At 36.9% G+C, this 20,941-nt stretch overlaps 1 protein-coding gene across 1 annotated transcript; it reads right to left on the minus strand.

The window, feature by feature from the left end:
* Nucleotides 1-14,459: 14,459 nt before the first annotated feature.
* LOC122670422 (transcription factor MYB106-like) lies at nt 14,460-16,040 on the minus strand. The gene is made up of 3 exons (XM_043867293.1): nt 15,862-16,040; nt 15,631-15,760; nt 14,460-15,332 (listed from the first exon to the last, which is right to left on the minus strand). Exons 1-3 carry the CDS (start codon nt 15,992-15,994, stop codon nt 14,462-14,464), a joined length of 1,134 nt encoding a protein of 377 aa, XP_043723228.1. The 5' UTR covers nt 15,995-16,040; the 3' UTR covers nt 14,460-14,461.
* Nucleotides 16,041-20,941: the final 4,901 nt, after the last annotated feature.

The raw sequence follows: 20,941 nt of genomic DNA on the forward strand, positions 1-20,941 counted from the left end.
TAGCCATACAAAATTTTCCTAATGAGGGTAAAATCCTATCATTTTACATATCAACTTGAAAAATGTGTAAAACAATGATAACTCTCGATAATAAACCTAATGAAAAAAACATCTTTTTACCCTCAACTTAGAGAATTTTTAAGAATAAAACAAGAGTAATCGAAAAAATATTGCAACTTCTAAAATACATTCCAAGAATGCATACTATAATTCAAATCCGATGGCAACATACAAAAAGTATACAACCTGGCTTACAACTGTAGCACATGGTTGTCAATAAATGCAGGTATATATTGGATGGATATCATTCCCTATTGGTCTAAAAAATAGAAATTTTTATTGGAGAGCTTGTGTGGATGGCCTACCCTTGGGTGCGGCTTTGAACCAACGGCGGGTTCTAGTAGGCCCCTTATGTTGACGTTGTAGAGAATGCGTGGAGACCGTGGATCATATCATTGCCTATTAATTCGGATGCATAGTTTGGTTTGGGAGCAGCCTCTCTTATATAGCTCCTATTACTACTTCACTATCTTTAATTATGTGGATTCAAAACTGACCACCACTGGGCTTACAAGGATCTAAATCGAAGAACGTAACTTTAACCTTATGTAGTTTCATTAATTGCATGGTATTTGTGGCGTGCTTGAAATCATCTCATTCTTATATGCAAGGTTTGGACTCCAGGTGATGTTATTCAATGTGTAGAAAAAGCTCCCACCAAGTTCACCAATGTTACTAGGGTCTCTTCTCAAGGGGTTACATTGTCTTTTCCTCTAGCAAGCAGCCACCCATTGGACTCCGCCTCCACGTGGGTCTCTGAAAGTAAATTGTGATGCTTCCCTATTGCCTGCTAGTCTAATTAGTGGATTGGGATTTGTTTTCCGTGAGCATGTTGGACATCCTCTTCTGGCTGCTTCTGAATCAACAATTTTTGGGTCGGTTCTGATTGGTAAAGCCCATGGCAATTTAGATAATCCTATTTCAAGCCATCGAAGATAGTTTTGATCATCTTATCATTGAATCAGACTACAAAGATTTGATCAGCTTTCTCACCATTGTGTACGAGAATCCACCTAGTTTGTTGTTCTCATCCTTCAAGATATCAAGCATTTGGCATCGTACTTAAAGGCTTGTGTTCTTCATTTTGTTCCATAATTGTCTTGGTAAGAAAGGTCGGTTTATGAAGTATAGGATTATTTGGCCTCAATCCACTTCATGGATTTTGAAAGTCTGTAATTCAAAAATCATGTTTTTTTTATAAACTATGTCTTACACTCCCCCCACCCCCAAAAAAAAAAAATTTAACTGTGAGGAGCATTATATGCAGTCATAATTAATTTTTCAAAAACTAGGAGTTACCTGACACTCTGACAGTGACCTTGTACGTGTTGCATGGGCTAGTTCAACATTTATTGACCACCTTGTACGTACAGGAAAGGAAAAAGTAAGAGAAATTTAATACCACCTGTCCATAGACTTTTTGTATTTCTATAAAAAGGTTAATTGAATTACAAGAGCACTTTTTCCTTTTTTTGAGGGTGAGTGGGGGACCTCCGCTTCCTCTTGGAGGAACACAACTAAGAAGGAAACCAACCCAAACCATTATTGCAATTATGCTAAAGATTATAACCAGACTTCCCTACTCTTAGAATTGAAAGAATGAGAGAGGAGAAGAACAAGAAGACAAGATTTATAGTGGTTCGATTGTGATAACCTACATTCACCGTAGAACTCTGCTATCACTTGCTTATTTCATTGATATTGGATCTTTCTTCTATAGGTTAGAAAAATACAAAATAGGAAAAGAATCCCAGCTGGTTAGCTGTTGGGATAAGAATCCTAATTAGGAGTTAACCATCAGAATCGATCTCACACCATCCATGAGATGTGGGGACCCAACTATACTCGGGATTGAGGTGTTGGCTTTAAGCCCCTATCGTGGGTTTTGGGAGTCTTTTTTTTCCAGAGGATCGACCTTCTTGATCTTGTAAAGAGTTATTGCCTGTTTTGGAAGTATAAATTCCCTCTTCCCCTTGTGGGGTCTTTGCACCCAAAAAACAAAATGGGAGACAGCGTCGAGACCACGCACGCATGGTAGCCCATAAGAATGTGCACGTACAATGGCATCTTGGGGGGTGAGATGGTCATTTCGTCCCACTCTGTCTAGGTGTGCCCTCTCCACCCACCCACCCAATTGAGAACATTTTCCCAAAAAATTAAAAAAAATTCTTTGATATCTTTTCTTATACCAACCAAATGGGCAAAGATCCCATTTGATCAAAAGCGAAGTAAAAAGGTTGGTGGAGCAGAATGAAAATACTCATCAGTGTAAATGTTTGGCTTGAAGTAAAATTGATATAAAATTTCATATAGATGAAATATATTGATTTGACTTTACTTTTAATTTTTAGCCAAAAGAGCTGTTGGCACAATACAAAGAAATGTCCAAATTCCACATCAAAGGTCAGGCCATTTGAGGAGTCGAATCATTCAATAAGTTTTTTTTTTAGGTGTGAATCATTCAATAAGTTAGTTGGGAAGAAAGAGGACAAGTGTATAAAAGACCCACGTGAGAAGCATTATACTCTCAGGTATTTTGGACCCAGAGAAAAAGGAAAATAGAGAAAGGGGTGGGGAAGAGACGACATTGGAATTAATATGCGATAGTGTAATATGTGGTGGCTAAATCTGCCAATTCAAACAAAACAAAACAAAAAAGAAGCTTATGCATTTAATGTTTAAACTTTAAACACTTTTAGAATCAGGTACACAATTTGTCTTCATTGTATTCCAGTCAAATTATCTTAGAAATCGGTTAAAATTGGCTGGACTCGACCTAATTGGGTTAGTTTGTAGTTAATCAACATCAGACTCGGCCGATTCAAGTCAAATCGAAGTATTTTAATACAAGTTTTAAAACATTGTTTGTGTCGATAAAATATTTTATGGGAAGTAGTTTTCTGTTCGGGAGTGTGGTCTACGTCAGCACTCCCATGAGTCTATCTTTCTCCTCCCCATATGAAAAGATACCTCTGAGTCTCTGACCCCTTGTTTTGGGGAGGAGAGAGATAGACTCATGGGAGTGCTGGCGTAGGCCAAACTCCCGGATAGAGAATTTTCTCCCATATTTTATTTTTAGAGAAAGAGAATACTACTTGGGCGTGTATAATATGTTGCCCTTACACCTAGACACAAAGACGCGTGAAATGACCACCATACTGTCATAGAAAGGCAAAAAATCCCAGGAATGCAGCGATAAATTCGTATGCACACCCAGATTGCATTTTTTCTCCCTTATTTTTATTTCCTCACTTTTTTTATTTTTTCAAGAAATCAGAAGATGAGGATTCTTGCACATTATTCCATATTTATGGTACATAGGATCAACATGCATTCAACATCTTTTATGATATGATATAAGGCATGCTTATGGATGGATATATACATCATTCAGTGCCATTAACAGATTTTTTTGGGTAAAGGTTTCATACGGTCATACATATGGTTGATTAATGAATGCCGGATTTCTCCAAAAAAAAAAATTAATAATGAATGCGGGTCACTGCTTCATACAAAGCTAAAAGACCATTGAAGAGTAAAGAACATCACACAGTTGCAGCCTAAAAATGGTTTGTGAGTTGTGACCAATACCCACTTGGAATTGAAATAAATCTGTGTCAAATTATTGAATTTGAGATTTGATAAGGTTCTCCAACTCATTTTGCGACTTTAAATTATGAGAAAAGGTTCCTAGGAGGAGCACACCAATGAGATGTGACAAAACAAATTGTACATAAGATTACAACGAGGTCATTTCATATGAAGAGGAGAGAGATAGGCACAGAGCTGCTAGCTTATCCTACCCCAGTGACTCAAAGAACCTTTTCCCTTAAATTGTATATGTTGCTCTGATAAAAACAATGTTGATAGAAACCGTATCTTAATGACCCATTTGATATTTATTGGATTGTTAACCAGACAAATTAAAGAGGAAGAAGGGGTGATAATGTACATGAATGGATCAAAAGAACTTTTTGGGAGAGAAAGAAGAGGAGATAGCGAAGACCACGTTAAGGGAAACTCCTAATGTGAATTGTGCCAGAGAACATTGTTGGGAGAATAGTCTCACATTAGTTACCCCGAAATCTTTTATACCCTCAATACTTGTGATTCCTTTCACACAACAATTTGAACTTTTGGATTGAATATTTACATGGTATTAGAGAGATCTTATGTTCTCCGACCAACAATACGAGCTTTTGGATTGGAAATATATAAAGAGGAAAAATGTTCTTTGTACTGGGGGTGCAGGATGCGCCCAGACATATGGACGGGAATTTGGATCCTCTTTTGCCGAGCTGCCCGGTAGGACCGTGCTGCCCAGACACAGTGTTACACGCAAAGACTGCCTTACCCCCACTCAGCCAAGGCGTTTGGGCAGGGGTAAGGTGGACATTGTGCACAACACCGTATCTGGGCAGCACGGTCCTATCGGGCAGCTCGGCAGTAGAGGATCTGGATCCTATGGGCAGTGGGCGAAATGACCAACCCACCTCCTTGAATGATTGAAATAGCCACCCCATCCTGCCCCATGTATCTAAGCGTAACCTGCGCCCTCTTGCGCGCTTCCAGCAGAGAACATTGCCCCATCTAATAAAAGAACACGCCTAGAAATAATTTTAATTTTCTCTCTCTATTTTATGGGATTCCCATGCTAAAATATCATGTGTTCGTCGCTCACAACTTTTGCGAAGCTAACAAAAACTTTTCTTTTACCCAAAAAAAACACAACTTCTTTTCTAGTTCTTCTACTTATTATTGTCAAATTTTGAGGAAATCGATGATTGCAATGTGACATATACTAAGGACTGTCTTATTCTAATAAATGTGGTATCAACTAGTTGTTGGGAACGTACAGACTTAATTGTCCAGCTTAATTATGTTGACTAAACTATAAGCATCTTTCTTACAATTTATGTGGTGAGAGGTCCACATTAAATTAGGGTTTCGAAATCGATTGTAAATTTGATTGATTTTGATTTTGAAAATTGAAATTTGATTTGATTCATGGTTTTAACTTGAAAAACATAGGTTTGAATTGAAGCGAATAAAAAAAAAAAAAAAAAAAAGAATCGAATCAAACCAAATCAAATTGAACTTTAATCATATTAAACCTTATATCATGTATCTTTGTTGGGTGGTGTGAAATTACCTATTATGGATTTTTTTACTTAGTTGTGTAAAAGATTTGAGTGTGTGAGATTCTTATCTTTATGAGGTTGTAATTTCTCTCCCAAAGTTATCTATTTCAATAGATTATTTCCACTTAAACCGAATTACCAAGATCATGTACAATCTGAATGAAACCAATATTAAAAACCGAATAAGAACCAAATAGATTCGTAATGCTCGATTTGATTCGATTTTGGTTTTAAGTTTATGAAAAATATTTGATTTCGGTTCAATATTTGTAGATATTGTAGCCTTAACCGAATTGAAACCCAACCGATTTATATCCTTAATATTATATTAAAATATTAAAGATTTTTTTACGCTCTTACCAATTAAAAGCATACCAAAACAATCAAATAATATTCAACATATCTGAGGATTTTCAGGAACCTGTGTCCTTCATCAAGGAAGAGAAAAAAGGAAAAAACAGAAGAAAATAGAGGATCATGAAATGATCATGTGTCTTTTTATTTACATCTTCAATATTAGATTCTTTTTTTTAGGAGGGGGGGGGGGGTGGGTGGGGGAGGCGAGGGGAGTAAACACTTTGTTGTTAGGCTATGTTTGTTTCGGCGTAAAATTTTACTTGAAAATTTTCCCTTCAAAAAAATTGACATGTAAAATTTTGCTTGTTGAACTATGTTTCAATGTTTGTTTATTTATGAAAAAAAAGTTTCAACATATAAAATTTTATATTTACAAAGTAAAATCTACCAAAAATAAATTTTTAGGTAAAATTTTACACCGAAACAAATGGATGCACAAATGCCCCAAAGTGAATAAAATAGTGAATTTTGTACTTCTCCAATTAAAGTGTACCTTTCCAACTCAGGATTTTCTTCTCCATAAAGGATATAAATATCCCAAACTGCTGATTTTGTTGAAATGTTGTTGAAGATATTGATCACTTATTGTTTAGCTGTTTTTTCTTCAAAAGGAATGCTTGAAAAATGTTGGTCTTCTCATTGTCCATTGCCTTCTTTCTTTGAAAGTGAATGGAGATGGATCAAAGAGGAATTCAAGGGCAAATTGATCTATGAGCTGGTTGAGATGGATTTCTATGCTTCTGGATATCATATTTGGTGGAAAAAGAATATATGTAGGTGGATCCCTTTGTCTCATACCTTCAATCAAATTTGGAGCTCTATTAACTTTGAGATCAAAACTATTGTATCTTCTTGGAGTCTTCAAATTTGGTTTCTTTAATTAACCTTTATTTTCTTTGTATTTGGAGTTGGATCTTTCTCTTCTTGTTCCTCTAGGTTGTCTGTGTAGAGCTCTATTTTCTTAATAAATTTCCATTTACCCAATAATAATAATAATTCCCTTCTTTTACAGTGGATGAAATAACTTCAATTATTTAATTTCTCGTTTTTTTCATTTATGGGGAAAAATTCGCTTTTGCTTTTTTACTTCCTTTGTTCTACAATATTGTCTATTTTGAAAAAATAACAAATTTAAGGAGCAATCAAACCATTAAAATCTTTCTCATTTTTTTCAATACTGCCTACTATTATTTATATAAATTCTTTTAAAATCAAGTAAATAAATGAATGTGGTAATAATTGGTTGGAGAAAATTAGCAAACTTAGTAAAAATCAATTACCTGATTTTTTTTTTTTTTGGGTAGAAATTACCTGATTTGAAACATGTACAAAGAATTTGGGACAAAAAAGTACTAGGACTATCTTTGCAGGATGGAGTAGGGGTGTCAACCGGTTGGGCCTAACTAGGTTTAACCAATTCAAACTCTATACTGTGATTGTTTGTTTAACTAATCGGGCTTAGCTTGGACGGGCATGGTACAATTTACATATAGTTGGTCGGTCTCGGGTTATAATTGGGCAACTAGAATCGGGCCTTAAGCAAACAATGGATCTGTATACCTCTACACGGTCTTTAAAAGGCTTCTAAACGGTACAGCCCTAAAATTAATTTCTAAAGTGGACTAGAAAGGTATAAGAGGATATGATTCCACACAATCGGATTTGGATACTTTCAATTTCACAAAACAAAGAAAGCCAGACATGTCGAGAAATGGATCAATAAACATAATATTGGGGTAGATTAGTGATACGACGATTAACCACCACACCTATGACTGAGCTAGACCAATTTGATGCAGAAAAAAGTTTATAAAGTTAGGGAGGGGGATCATTGTCAGGTTGTGTGACTCTTGTACAAGCGTGGGGACCAATGAGAGCGTGTGCAAGGCCATCCACCAAGGGTGAGATTCTTCATTTAATGGGGGGCGGAGTGGTCTTTCGCCGTTCTTGTTTCTAGGCGCAGGTGCCACGTAGTCTTGCAGCTTTCTTTTTCCCATAAACTTAATATTGTATTAAGTGTAGGTAGTAATAATACGGATACTAAGCTTAACAAAAACTTTTCACATAATATATGTCATTAGACAATCCATCTAGACATAAAATTTGACTCACAAGTATATCTCATCATATCTACTTAAAAATTTTGAACTTACTCCAAGTTTTGCAATAAAAAATAAACGCCAAAATTTTGGATCATCGAGAGTAAAGATGCAAAAATGAATACAAATTGACGTATGATCGAATTTTTTCATATAATTTGACATGTGATTAATCCATGAGAGACCTTAATTACCTATCCAGCATACAACCCCTAAGTCCATGCCGCCACATTTTTGCCTTGTAATGATTCTTACAAAATTATCTTAACCATATATGTTTTTAGCTAACCCTAAGGTGATCCAATCACTTTCCAAGATATTAATACAACCACCTTTACTTCCATGGAATGTGGATTGATATCTGTAACCATGAGGCCTTGAACACTCACATCAGCCTTCATCTAACTACAAGGGTCACCAACCACTGATCATTGCCATGGAGACATCAACCCAACAATTTCAAAGCCTAAAGTTTCTCTCCATTAAAGTTTATGTTGACGAACACGCCCATACATGTAGGATCTTTTGTCTGATAATTCCTATTTGATAAATAGATAGAGGGCAAGAGATCGCTACCTGGTCTCGTGGTCTCTGCACTGGTGCGGAGGTCAATGATAATACACGTAAGGACGTTAACATAGATGGAATTTTTTTATTTAACAGGAATCAGACAGTAATTTCGTGTACTTCTATGTTTCAATACAGAGGCTATGCGACCAGGCAACGCTCTTTTTCCCATAAATAAACTAGAAAAATGACTACTTAACCTTTGTATTCTAATGACAGCTAGACATACCATCCGTTACATATTTTTTTTTGGGTAATACCGTTATACGGATATATAGAACGGATATAGATAGATTCGAAGTTCATTTAAATTGGATTAGATACGATATATAGCCTTGACAATTTAAATACATTTGATGGGCAAGAGATCATTACCATGTCCTGCAGCCTGAGGGATTTTAGATGAACAAATCTGCCTAGGACTTTGCCAAGAAGGCATAAGTTTCAGGCCTCCGCACTCTGATAGAGTACTTCGATCTCCAACTCATATTTTTTCTTCCAATCTTGAACTGACTACGACCAAAGTCATGGCTACTTCAACCAAAAAAGAGACGACCCCCTATTCAAACAAAAAGAAGTACCTCACCTCACTTACAAAGAAGTAGTTTTTTTTGGGCTCTGAACTATTTCGGTTTGATTTTGTTTCGAGGTTTTTTATTTCAATGGGGACTGAACGATATATTATTTTTATTTCAATGGGGACTGAATGATATATATTTTTTATTTCAATGGAGACTGAATGATACTTTTGTGCTCTTGTGTCTGACGCAGGAACCACACGACCAAGCAACGTTCTTTTCTCCATATTTGATTCTCATTAGAAGGGTATATATGTCATACTAAGTGGATTTTATGCTACTCTTGTTGAAAATACACATATCCATACCCAAAATGATCATTTTGGACATGGATTTGGTCCAAATAAAATCTAGTTCATTGACAACCCTACGTATGATAAAATGTAATTAAGTTTTTAGTTTATGACTAGTCTACATCTTGCCTTGATCTCTATGAGGCCAAGCTATGTTAGAATTGCTTAGGAGGTCCAACAACAGGTCTAACTCTTGCTTCTTTTTTTTTTCCCCCCCTCTTTTTTATGGGTAAAAACGGGTCTAACTCTTGCTCAAATATTGTCTACTGGTCCTACTCCCTATAGCCACTAGCATCCCATATATTATGAATGCATAACACCTATCTTCATGTATGGATGATATATATATATATATATATATATAAGATTTCATGCATGTATTGCCTCTGTGATCAAATAAAAAATGTGATGATTTATTAGGGTCAATGATTTTTATTTTTCTGTATTAGGGAAAAAGTTATGTACAATGCCAGCTCAAAAATGAAATTGCACAGCCTCTCACATATCAATGTTCATGTGAGAGGGTGATATGTCATAAATGCCCCTCTCCGTATTGTCAGATTCCAAAAGGGGTTCTCTCATTTGTCTGAATTTGTACTCAGGCAGTGTAGAGAACTCTCTCCCTTTATATTATTTTTTAATCAGATCTGGGTCTTAGACCCAATCCATGGCGCCCATGAGGGGCGGCCTGACCCAACCCGGGAGCAAGGGGAGGGAGTCGTTCACATAATGTGAACGACTCCCTCTCCCCCTTTCCTTGTTTGAGTGAAAGACTGCCAAGGGGGAGGAGACTTAGGGTTTTGGTTATAAATAGATGCTCTAACCCTAAGTCCCATCATAACTTTGGCAACCAAGATTTGCCTCTTTCTCCCTATTCTCCAAGTAATTGTATGCTCTTGGGATTCTATCTCTTCTCAAAAATATGTGTTGTGGAATTCTTCTTCGTAGATAAACCTTTTAAGATATTCGAAGATCATGAAAGAGATCATTCGAGTTCGTTAAGCTAGTAATCAAACCCGTACGACATCCTCCTCCTCTACTGCATTCCCATCTCCGTTCAGTTAACACCCTAATGGGTGATGATTTATTTACATTATTAATGAGTTTTCAAACACCAATTTTATATTACTCATTCCAACTGCTATTGTAACTAGAGATTAATACATATTGGATGATCTCCTCGAACGTTGATCATCTCAATCATTTATAATTTTACATAATTATGGTTTATTAGATGAAGTAAAAAATGTCAACATAATAAACTTAATGACCTCCTAAAGTATTAAAGACAAGTATGCTTAAATGAATAGGTCCACAAAATGGTCAAGAATGACTATCTTAATTGGATGATCTACTTTACTTTTTTGGTTGAACTGATCGTTTCTTTCAAATAAAACCATTTCTTTTGAAGAAAATGAACTTCTACTAATGGTCAACCAACTAATTAATTAGATTCGGTTATTTGTAAGAAATTTATAATCTTATTTGTATTCACCTAATGGGAAGAACAAAATCTTTTTCACACACGTTTGCTTGTTTGTGTTTGTGTGTATGTATTTAATCCTTTAGTTGACTATGGCCAAGTTCTTGCTCTTCATGATCTTTAATTTCAATGATTTTAAGTAGTTATATCGTACAAAATGGTCAAAGATTATAAAATTCAACGGGAAATAATTACATCCAAACTTTATTTTTATGATCTTAAATGATATGTCTAGTGACTTAATTTCAATAATTGATAGGTTTAATGATTTCAACTACAAAAAAAAAAAAAGATAGGTTTAATGATAATGAATAGAAATTGTAAGTAAATAAACCCTTAATGGCGTACCTTGTCAACTACGTACTTCTCATGTCATCATGTGTCTCTGAATAAATTTTCTTTGGGAGAATGTTCTCTATGCCACAGCGCAGGCTGTGCCCAAGCACATGGACCTGCGACTCAGGAGGATAGGGTGGTCATTGTGCCTACCCCCATGCGTCTGGGCGCAGCCTCCGCTGCGACACAGAGAACAACGTCCCATTTTCTTTATACCCAAACGAAAAAAAGTCCTTAATAGCATTAAAAAATATGATCAATGAGTCTTTACAAACGGTTAACTTGTAGAAACACATGGAGAGCACACCTATTGGTAGCTTATAATCATTTAAGGTCGTCGGCGTTGTTGTTGTTGTTCTTGTTGAAAGGATTTGCTGGTCGGAGGACCTTGCATTTTAGGGGCAAAGTATAAAGAAAAAACAAAAATGGAGCTCAGTTTTGACAATTCATCCTCTTATAGGGGGCATAATTTATTCTACTACTGCTACTCCTACTACTAATGTTGTTGTTGTTGTTGTTGTTGTTGTTGCTCCTCCTCCTGCTCCTCCACCTCCACCTCCACCTACTGTCACTCGATCCTGTTGCTACTGCTACTTCTACTACTATAGCAACCTTAAGCAGGCTTAGGGATAAGATCATAAGAGTTTTGTCTTGTGACACATATGTTTACGCTGTATTATTAGTTTACCAATTAATCCTCATCTTGTGTGGAGTAATGCAATTATGCAACTACACAATTCACAAAGCTAACAATCCCATGGTTTTTGTTTGGGAAAATTACATATACCTCCCCTGTACTTTGGCCTAATTACATGTTCCTCCCCTTGGTTTTCCCACCTTACATACGATTCCTCTGTAGTTTTAAAAAAATTACTAATTCCTCCCCTGCCGTTAGCATCTGTTTGTTAAGTGCTGACGTGTCATAGTTAGATTTTTTTTACTGCCCAAATTAACCCTTGGTCATTGTGAGATGACCCTTTTACCTTTCTTCTTCTTCTTCCTCCTCCTCTTGCAACTTCGTCCCAATCATGCTCCAGCAACCTCTGATTTTGACATTGATTCAAACTTTTCTGAACCTAACAATACCCTTCTTCTTCTTCATGCTGCAATCCCACCCGCCCCCTCCCACCTCATCATGGATAAATTCACATTTTTATTACCCTTCTTCCATTTCATCTTGCTTCCTAGGGTATGGTAAGAATCGTTCTAACTGGTCCCTGGATTCCTGTGAACCCAATTAACAGGTGTGGAAGACGATAATGTCCGAACAGAACAAACTACAAGAAGTAATGCTAGGGCTTGCAACACAGGTTTTCGAGTTCATGACTCTTTGAGAAGCAAGTATCACGTTCAATTGAACTAGAATCAATGAGATCAAATTAGCAACAAAATTCCTTCAAATTCTAAAATTCTATCAATACTCATCAATCAAAGTTCCTAGAATAACAAGGTTTGCAGTTGAGCTAGCAATTTGGATGATGAAAAACAACAAAGCAACCCGATTCGTACTTTTAGGGCTCTTGGGATAGAGGGGGAGCTTAAGATTGTGAGAGAGACGATATCAGAGATGGAAAAAAGCTATAACATTTTCTCAAGAATAGTTGGACTAAGCGGGCACACTGAAACAATCCACTCACTTGTTGATAATGCACTTGAGTTTCTGCAAATCTAATATTATTTGGCTAAATGTACATTGTGTATTGTTATTGGTTTTTCTTGGAAAGATTTAGAGATAAAATTCTTCATTCTTTCTGCACTCCTAGTCCTACGGAACGATTCTTACCAAACCCTAGAAAGCAAGATGAAATGGGTTTGCAGATGAGGAACTTACAGAAGGTGTTGCAGCTGAGACTCCCTTTAATTGTTGAAAGCAATCATGGCCAGCGTAGTAGCATAAATTTCTTAGAATTCTCGCGAAATGGATACTAAGAACTGGATCTTCAAGTTCCCCGACAAGCTTCGGTACTACTTCCAAATTCAATATCCGAGAGCAGTTTTTATTGCTCTCAGTGCCAACATTGCAATTGCTTCCCCTGTTGCAATCCTCACTCGATTTTGGTCTTCAGGTAATCCCTCTTCGAAAAAAATCCTGAACAATTCTTTAATGATTCCACTTGTACTTCAAATCCACTCTATTGCTTCATCTTCGAAGGCCAAACTGGTTAAAATCCCAATTCCTAGAATTTGAAGCATTGGGTATTTCTCACCATACTTGAGAATTTCTCTGATGTTGCTTACTGTGAAAACAATCTCTGAAATCTCTTTCCTGAGAAAATTCCCAACAGTACCAGAAGTTCCTACGAGCAACTTCAACAATTGCAGGGCTCGTTTCATCATTTATATTCGATTATCTGTTTGGTGACTGCTCCTGAGAACCCTCTCTCCAGTATGTGTGAGATCAACAATTTTTTGCAGGAGACCTGTTACGGTATAAGAGTCTGAGGAGGAGGCGGCAGCAGTGGTGGTAGTGGAGGAGGAGGCGGCAGCTGTAGTGATGGTGGTGGTGGTGGTGGAGGAGGAGGAGGAGCAAAGAAATGGGTGTTTTAAGGTTGAAGATGATGAAAAGGGTATCATTGTAATTCTACTTATAGTATTTTAGAACAAGGGTAATATTGTCTTTTCAAACCATTAACTAATTACACCCTAACACCGTCAGTCATAAGGGGTCAAAATGTAAGGTGGAAAAACCAAAGGGAGGAACGTGTAATTAGGCCAAAGTACAAGGGAGGTATATGTAATTTTTCCTTTTTGTTTTTGGCTGAAACTCTCAATTCATATATGGTAATCTGTCTAATCCCCATAACAGGAAACCATGATTACACTGAGACTAGAACCATTTGACATGAACCAAATAAAATAAAGAGTTATTATGAATATGATATCATTGAACTTTTAGGTATTGTATAGTATCATTTCTAACCCTTCTATGGTACACAAAGGCTATGTTTGGTATGCATTCCTGAAATGCATTCTAGATTTTGCATTTTTGAACAGTAAAAAAAACTATTTTTATCACCCGAGAATACAAAATCGACCTAAAATGCATACCAAACACGGCCAAATAAAACTACTCTTCTACATGTAGGAAAGAGGACAATTCCATCTAGTAACAATCTTAATGTAACAAACCATGATTGTTAAGGAATAAACTCAGACAGTTTGATTGTTCCTCTCCCCATGTTCGAGGATCCAACATGAATTTATTATTTAAAAAACTGACCCGAAATGAAGAGAATATGGAATGCGACATAACACCAACAGTACACGACTTGGACCACTTTGATTCATTAATACCAACGAACTGTTACTGTTACAACTCTCTTTGAAACGCAAATACTTTTCATATTTTCTGATTTCTTACTCCATATTAACTTTTAATTATACCCCAAATTAAACAAAGAAATTACATTACACAATCTCTCAAATTTAAAAAGCCCTAACCGGGTTCTCTGGGTTTTGCCCCGTTTCTAATAACCCGATTCTGAAAACCAGACAGAGAGAGAGAGAGACAAAGGACTCACACAAATACACTGAGTTAATTCCGATTCTAGAAAACCGGCGAATCGGACGGTGAAGAGTTTACCAAATTGAGTATATTGTTCCAGTAATTCTTGTTCTCTTCATAACTAAACCCTTCCTTTCCAACAGTTCCATCACCATTATCAGAATCTCCACCTCTATCAGACTCAATATTCTCATCTACGTTATTGAGAAGAAGATCCGCAAACCCATCCATAAAATTTGAAGCTCCCACATGTCCGTTTTCCTCTTTTCGTGATTCCGGCGACCAAGGTGTTTCCACGGCGAACACGACATCTTTGAAGTCTTTAAACCCTTTCCACTCTTCTTCACCTTCGTCTTTCACCATTCTACCTTCATTATTATCATTATTGTTGCCGTAATAGTCCACCGCATTACTCACGTTTTGAATCGGAATTGGGTTCTCAGAGAAGCTCAATGTAGAAGTAGGCGATTCAAGATCAGGACCGTTGCCTAGACCGGCAATTAAGCCACCTTTCGTTGACTTTGACCATGCTCCTTGCCAAGCCTTGAGTACGTCCAAACACAGCGGCTCCGCCGGTGGTGCTCCACCCGGTAATGCTGCTGTTGGTGTTTTGTTAAGGTCGGAGGAAGAGGAAGAGGAGGGTTGGAGTTGTTGGAAGGAAGTTGACTTCAACCTTGACTCTCTAACCAATCGAGCTTCAGCTTCAAGACGAGCACTTTCCCACTGAGCCATGTGGCTAAGATTTGCGGCGGTTTTAGATTGGCCGTCGACAGAGCTCAGTGTATCATTCTTGGGTTTATGGGTCACGGGATCGATTCCCATCTTTGCCAACCTTTTCTTAAGATGAGTGTTCCAGTAATTCTTTATTTCATTGTCTGTTCTCTTGGACAAGTGAGTTGCTATGGCTGACCACCTGATGAATGAGAACACAGACTTATTAGTTTCTTATTCTTACAATAATCTTAAAGACTGACACACATCTTCTTATTTTTCTCAATGAAGAAAATTGAAAAGGAAAACTTAACCCTAGAAATTTCCAATTGGAGAAGGAATCTTTAGTGAATAATGAGAAATAAAAAGAAGATCATTTGGAGTAATTAAAAGAAAGGTCACCAGAAACTGGAAATTAACCTCATCACAGTCTCATAGAAAACCTACAAATTAGAAAAGAAAAGAAAATCCATAGATCTTGCTTAGTATCAGTCACCTACCTGTTTCCTAAAAGTGCATGGAGTTGAATGATGGTCTGTTCTTCCTGTAAACTGAACTTTCCTCTCTTAATATCAGGTCTAAGGTAGTTAGTCCATCTTAATCTACAGCTCTTCCCACATCTCTGCAACCCTGTACACAACCACAAAGAAAAAGAATGAGATGAGGTTCCTTCATTACAAAACAAGTTTTGGGTTGGGTTTGTAATTCACAATAAAGAAAGTGAACAGCACCAGCTTTAGCAGGCAAGGCTCTCCAGCTTCCATGGCCATTTTCTTCAATGTAAGCCAAGAGTTTCTGATCTTCCTCAGGTGTCCATGGCCCTTTCTTCAAACCCACTTTCTCACAACACGGAGATCTACCCATCTTGGAGGAGCTAATGCTAAGCAAGGTGGTGGTGGTGGTGGAGGAGGTGGTGAGGGAGAACTGATAAATAAGGTCATGGGGCGTGGGGAAGAGGTCAGCGACATATATGGGATAAAGAAATAAATTCTGATCAGAGTACAACTAAATCATATGACAGAAATGCCCTCTTGGAGTTATTACAAATTGAACCCATCCATGATGATGTATGATGAGAAAATAGTATATCCCCAATGTAGATTTACCAAGTGGGAAGAACTTTATGAATTGGGCTGCACCAGTTCGAGTTCCGACGCTAGCGGTTATCCCATATCCATATGGGAATAGCCAGTCTAACTTTTTAATCTGGGCCGTCCGTTTGAAAGAATAAAAACACAAATTGTGGGCCCACTGCTGTGTGAATGGCCCGGCCGGCCGGGCGACTCATCTTGACCAAAACCGGTTTGGTTCTGTTGAAAATAGTGGTTTGAAAGGACAGGAAGGATGAATGGATGATGGGTGATGCACGATAGAAAGACGATCTTACCCTTTGATCTGCTCATTTAATAGAAGCCCTTGTTCATTAATATGGGTCCGTAAGACTGGGGCCCAGCAGCCCAATAGGAAACTATTAAATGAGCTATATCATGCGTGGTCGGCTTAAGGGTAAAATGGTCCCATCAATCTTAATTCGTGACATTTACGTGACAGACACTTGGCTTAAAAGAGTTCGACACCTAAAAAACCCCACCCCTTATTTCTTATTTCTGTAGAGAGTAGAGACATATAACATCAGGTCAGGACGACTTGTGTCACGCATGCAGTGGTTTGTTACCAAAGTTTTATAATACTATCGACTTTACTACATCTCTACAAATCGGTGATCTCTTGACCGTCTGATATCCTTGTAAGGGGTAGTTCAGTAATTCCAGTATGACTCTGTGTTCGTAAATGCATCTTTTCGTTTTGAGTCTTTTGACGTTATAGGTGAAAATGACAAGAAGAGGGACCCACGTGGAAAATGCGATAATAAGGGTATAGTGTTCAACGTATTTTCCATGTGGGTCCAACTTCTTGTCATTTTCACCAATAATAGGGGTAATTTAAAAAGAGGAAAATTAGTAGGCTAGTGGTATAGCGTTCAGCTTTAACCAAAGAAAAGAGACGGCTGTGGCACAGAACGACCGAATGGAATCGGTGGAAAGGACGGTGGGGCCACGTTCCTTAAATCCTTCTCTGCCATGTCATATCTACCCTTCGTATGTGTTCCAGTGATGAGATGACACCTAGTCAATTAGCAGGTGTTTCCACTTGTTGCATATATAGGAATCCACGTAGGCTCTCACTCTTCTCAAATTAATAATCAATGCACCCACGTGGCAGAAATTTGTATCAGAATGTTAGTGGGGGCTCATCTTTACTGATTTATCCAAAAAAAAAAAAATTGGTTATAAAAAAGTTTTGAATTAACACTTCTCTCCTTCAATAACTTTTTAATGAATTTTATCTTATGACACATTCCCCACGCCAGACACAACACTATTTCTCTTTACGTAGAAGAGTCATGCTCCTCATTTATTTTATGGAGAAAAACTCTCTGTGAAATATAAGAAGAAAATTTATTACAAAAGGAGGCAAAGAAGGCTAAGGACAACCTAATTACAAAGATTAAGGAGTCCAGGAATGGAATTCGGTCAAATTATCTTATTTGTCAAAGATAGAGCCTTTCTGGCTAGAGAGTCAGTGACCAGATTCGTTTCTCTAGGGATCCAGTTAATATAGATCAACTATACCCAAACACAGAGGAGACGAAATGACTATCCTGTGCCATGAAGGGTAGAAATTATGTCCCTATGATGCCAATGTATGTTTTCATTGGGCTCATGCACACAGAGAGACCACACTCTCCCATAGAGAACATCAACCTTATAATGGGATATCATAGACTTAGATGAGGAACACGAGATCTCGGTAAGGGTATCAAATTAGAACCGGAATCGAAATCAAAATCGAAATCGAACCGAATAAAAATTCTGTTAGTTTCAGTATTAGATTCAAAATCAATTCAATTTTTGGTTCGGTTCCGGATCAAGCATAGAAACCGAATTCCAAAATCAAAACCGAACTTGGATAGTAATATATTATAGTATGTTATTTTATTATATATTAATATATTATAGTATATTATAATATTATATTATTAATATATTATAATATATGTTACTAATATTAGTCTTAGATTTTATAATACTATTATATTATACTACATTAATATTATAGTAAATGAACTGAGTATAGGAATTGGAACCAAACCATGTAAGAACCTAATATAACCGAATTTCATAAACGAATAAGAATCGAAACCAAACCGGTTCGTTTTGAATTTCGAATTTCAGAACCACTTCAATTCTCTATCCGGTTATGGATCCCAAAAACATTCTCTGGAATAGCGAAGTTTACAGTGTTTTATTAATGGATGGTTTTTACCCGAAAAAAAAATTAATGGATGGTGGGACCAATGTCAGATCGTTGGCCATTTTGATCAAAAGTTAGAAATCTTGACCCTTTTTCAGGTTAAGTTCCTCATCCACTGGTGCTGATTGATGGGAGGCATAGTACTATTTCTTGTTTAGTTGTCGTTCTAAGTTCTAACCAGGGCCCAGGGTTGAAACTTCATAGGTTATCCTAAGTTCCAAACTAAGAACAAAACAAGCGAGTCAGTGACTCAGACTGGGTCACCAACTCAGCTTTGTTAACTGCTCTCTTGAGGTTATTCCGTTATTTGTTTAAACCATACGGGTTCACTCATAAGAGTACCGGTTCACAGGTAACCCGTCCATGATTATCTCCTGGCCAAAAAGTTTGAAAGAAGATCGATGAATGGTAGTGTAGTGATGGCAGATGAATGAGAATGGAATGCATGGCCAAGAAATAATTTCTGGGTTTCAATGCCTTCATTGTTAACCAAAAATATTTAAGTTTAAAGGACATTGGTAGACGAAAACAGAACCAACATGTAGATCCTATATTTATTGGATCAATAAAGGCCTTTTTTTTCTGGTTTTTTCTTGATTTTTGAGTTGCAGAGCTCTGTAACTATGAACCCATTATGAGAATGGTTCAAATCATTCTATAAATCTCGGTTTTCTCAATGAAGTGATAGTTTATGGGTTACTTAACCATTTGATGATTAAACTGATAAGTTCTGAAACTTAAGTACTTCATCTCTTTGTTTTTTTTTTGGAGTGAGTGAGAATGATGGATTTAAAAGTGTGAGCAGCGGAACTCGAGGAACTATTAAGTATGGTCTGATGATATCTTAAAAATCAATAAAGACTATATTGATTTTGTCTACCAAAAGAAATAGAAATTAGTTATTACCATGCAGTGGGTGAGTTATTCCACATATAAATAGATTTGGGTTCTTAGTTAGGGTAGATATCTCAAATATATAATATGAATTCAGATTTCAGACTAGATATTCTCCTTATTAAGTTCATTGCATTATGAAGAATGATTTCAATTCAGAACCATTGATAGACCATAGTACATGATCTAGAAGTTGCAGGCAATTTTTGATGATTTCAAGCTTGGTCTCTGGTTAGATAATCAATCCTAGCCTCTAGGGAGGGCTTACTAAAGCTGCTCTGATACTTAATAGTTTGAGCACCCGCAGCCGACGTTGGATTATGTGCAGGCTTTCTTGGGCTTTGTCTTTATGGGTGGAACAAGGCCCATCAGCAAAGGAGACCCAACATACCTGCTCTAATACCATGTTAAGTTTCTATCTTAAAACCAATTGGTTCAAAGTGGTGTGGCCTCTTGTGGCTCTTATACTTTATACTCTTGAGCACCTATAGCCTATGTAAGATTATTACCTCAATACCTTTTTAAGTAAGGTTTTGCCAATTAATTTAAAAAAAAAAAAAAGTTGACTATCATCAAAGTTTGGGTCTCAGCTAATTTATCTGCACCACAGCAGCTTAATTTTGTAAGTTATTAGCATCACTAGCCGTTATTTTTGGGAGGAGAAGGAGGGAGAGAGAAACTATTTGCAAGAAAGAGTGTGGGGATATGGTAGTAGCCACGTTTACTATATCTCATTAAACCCTAATAAGAATTGCTTTTAATATCTTTCTCTCATATTAATTGCTCTCTCCCTCCTCTGACCTTTTATGTTTTTTTGATAGACCTCTGACCTTTTCTCTCTATGTATCTTCATGAAATTCCTTCCTTCTTCTTTTCACCTTTCCCTATCATGAATCCAAACCTTATGAAGAGTGTAAGAGAATATTTCCTAATTGATGGAACCCTAGTTTTCTTATGAACTTGGGACCATTTCATACATGTTTCCTGCAGAGACAGACCAACCCTTTTCCTTATTTTCAGATCTCACACCATATTAACCTTAGACACTGGCAAAAATAAAAAAGAAAAAACAAGTGGGGCTTAAAGCCTGCAACTGGGTCATCCATATCAGTTAATAACTATAGCAATCCATACAAACAACATTATATGAAGAAGCAGAGAAACAATAATATCACACAAGAATGGTCGTTGCAGAGACAATAACTAGATTTTAGAGCCTCATAGGATTCCATTGATGTTCATTTAAAGTTTTAAGTCATCTAAGGAAAGCTCTCTTCATGGTCAGATCGATAGCTTTTATTGCCCAAGCATTGTGGAGAAAGAGAGAGAGAGAGAACCCTGTCTCAAATGATAACCTCTCGAAAAGCCTATACCTTAGGGCTGTACTGTACTGGCCTCTGTCTGCCATGGAATACAATAAAACTATGGATATGTACCTGATGACGACATTCGATGTACAAATACTTAAAGATGCATTGTATCCCAAGAAGAACATACACTTAAATGTTAGAATTAATAGCAACAAATTCAAAGTTCTACCACTCTGAGCACTAGTTTAAATACGTAAGGACATCTATAGTTGTAAGCACCACAACAATCAAA

Source organism: Telopea speciosissima, chromosome 8 (assembly GCF_018873765.1).
Source record: "Telopea speciosissima isolate NSW1024214 ecotype Mountain lineage chromosome 8, Tspe_v1, whole genome shotgun sequence".
Taxonomy (NCBI): domain Eukaryota; kingdom Viridiplantae; phylum Streptophyta; class Magnoliopsida; order Proteales; family Proteaceae; genus Telopea; species Telopea speciosissima.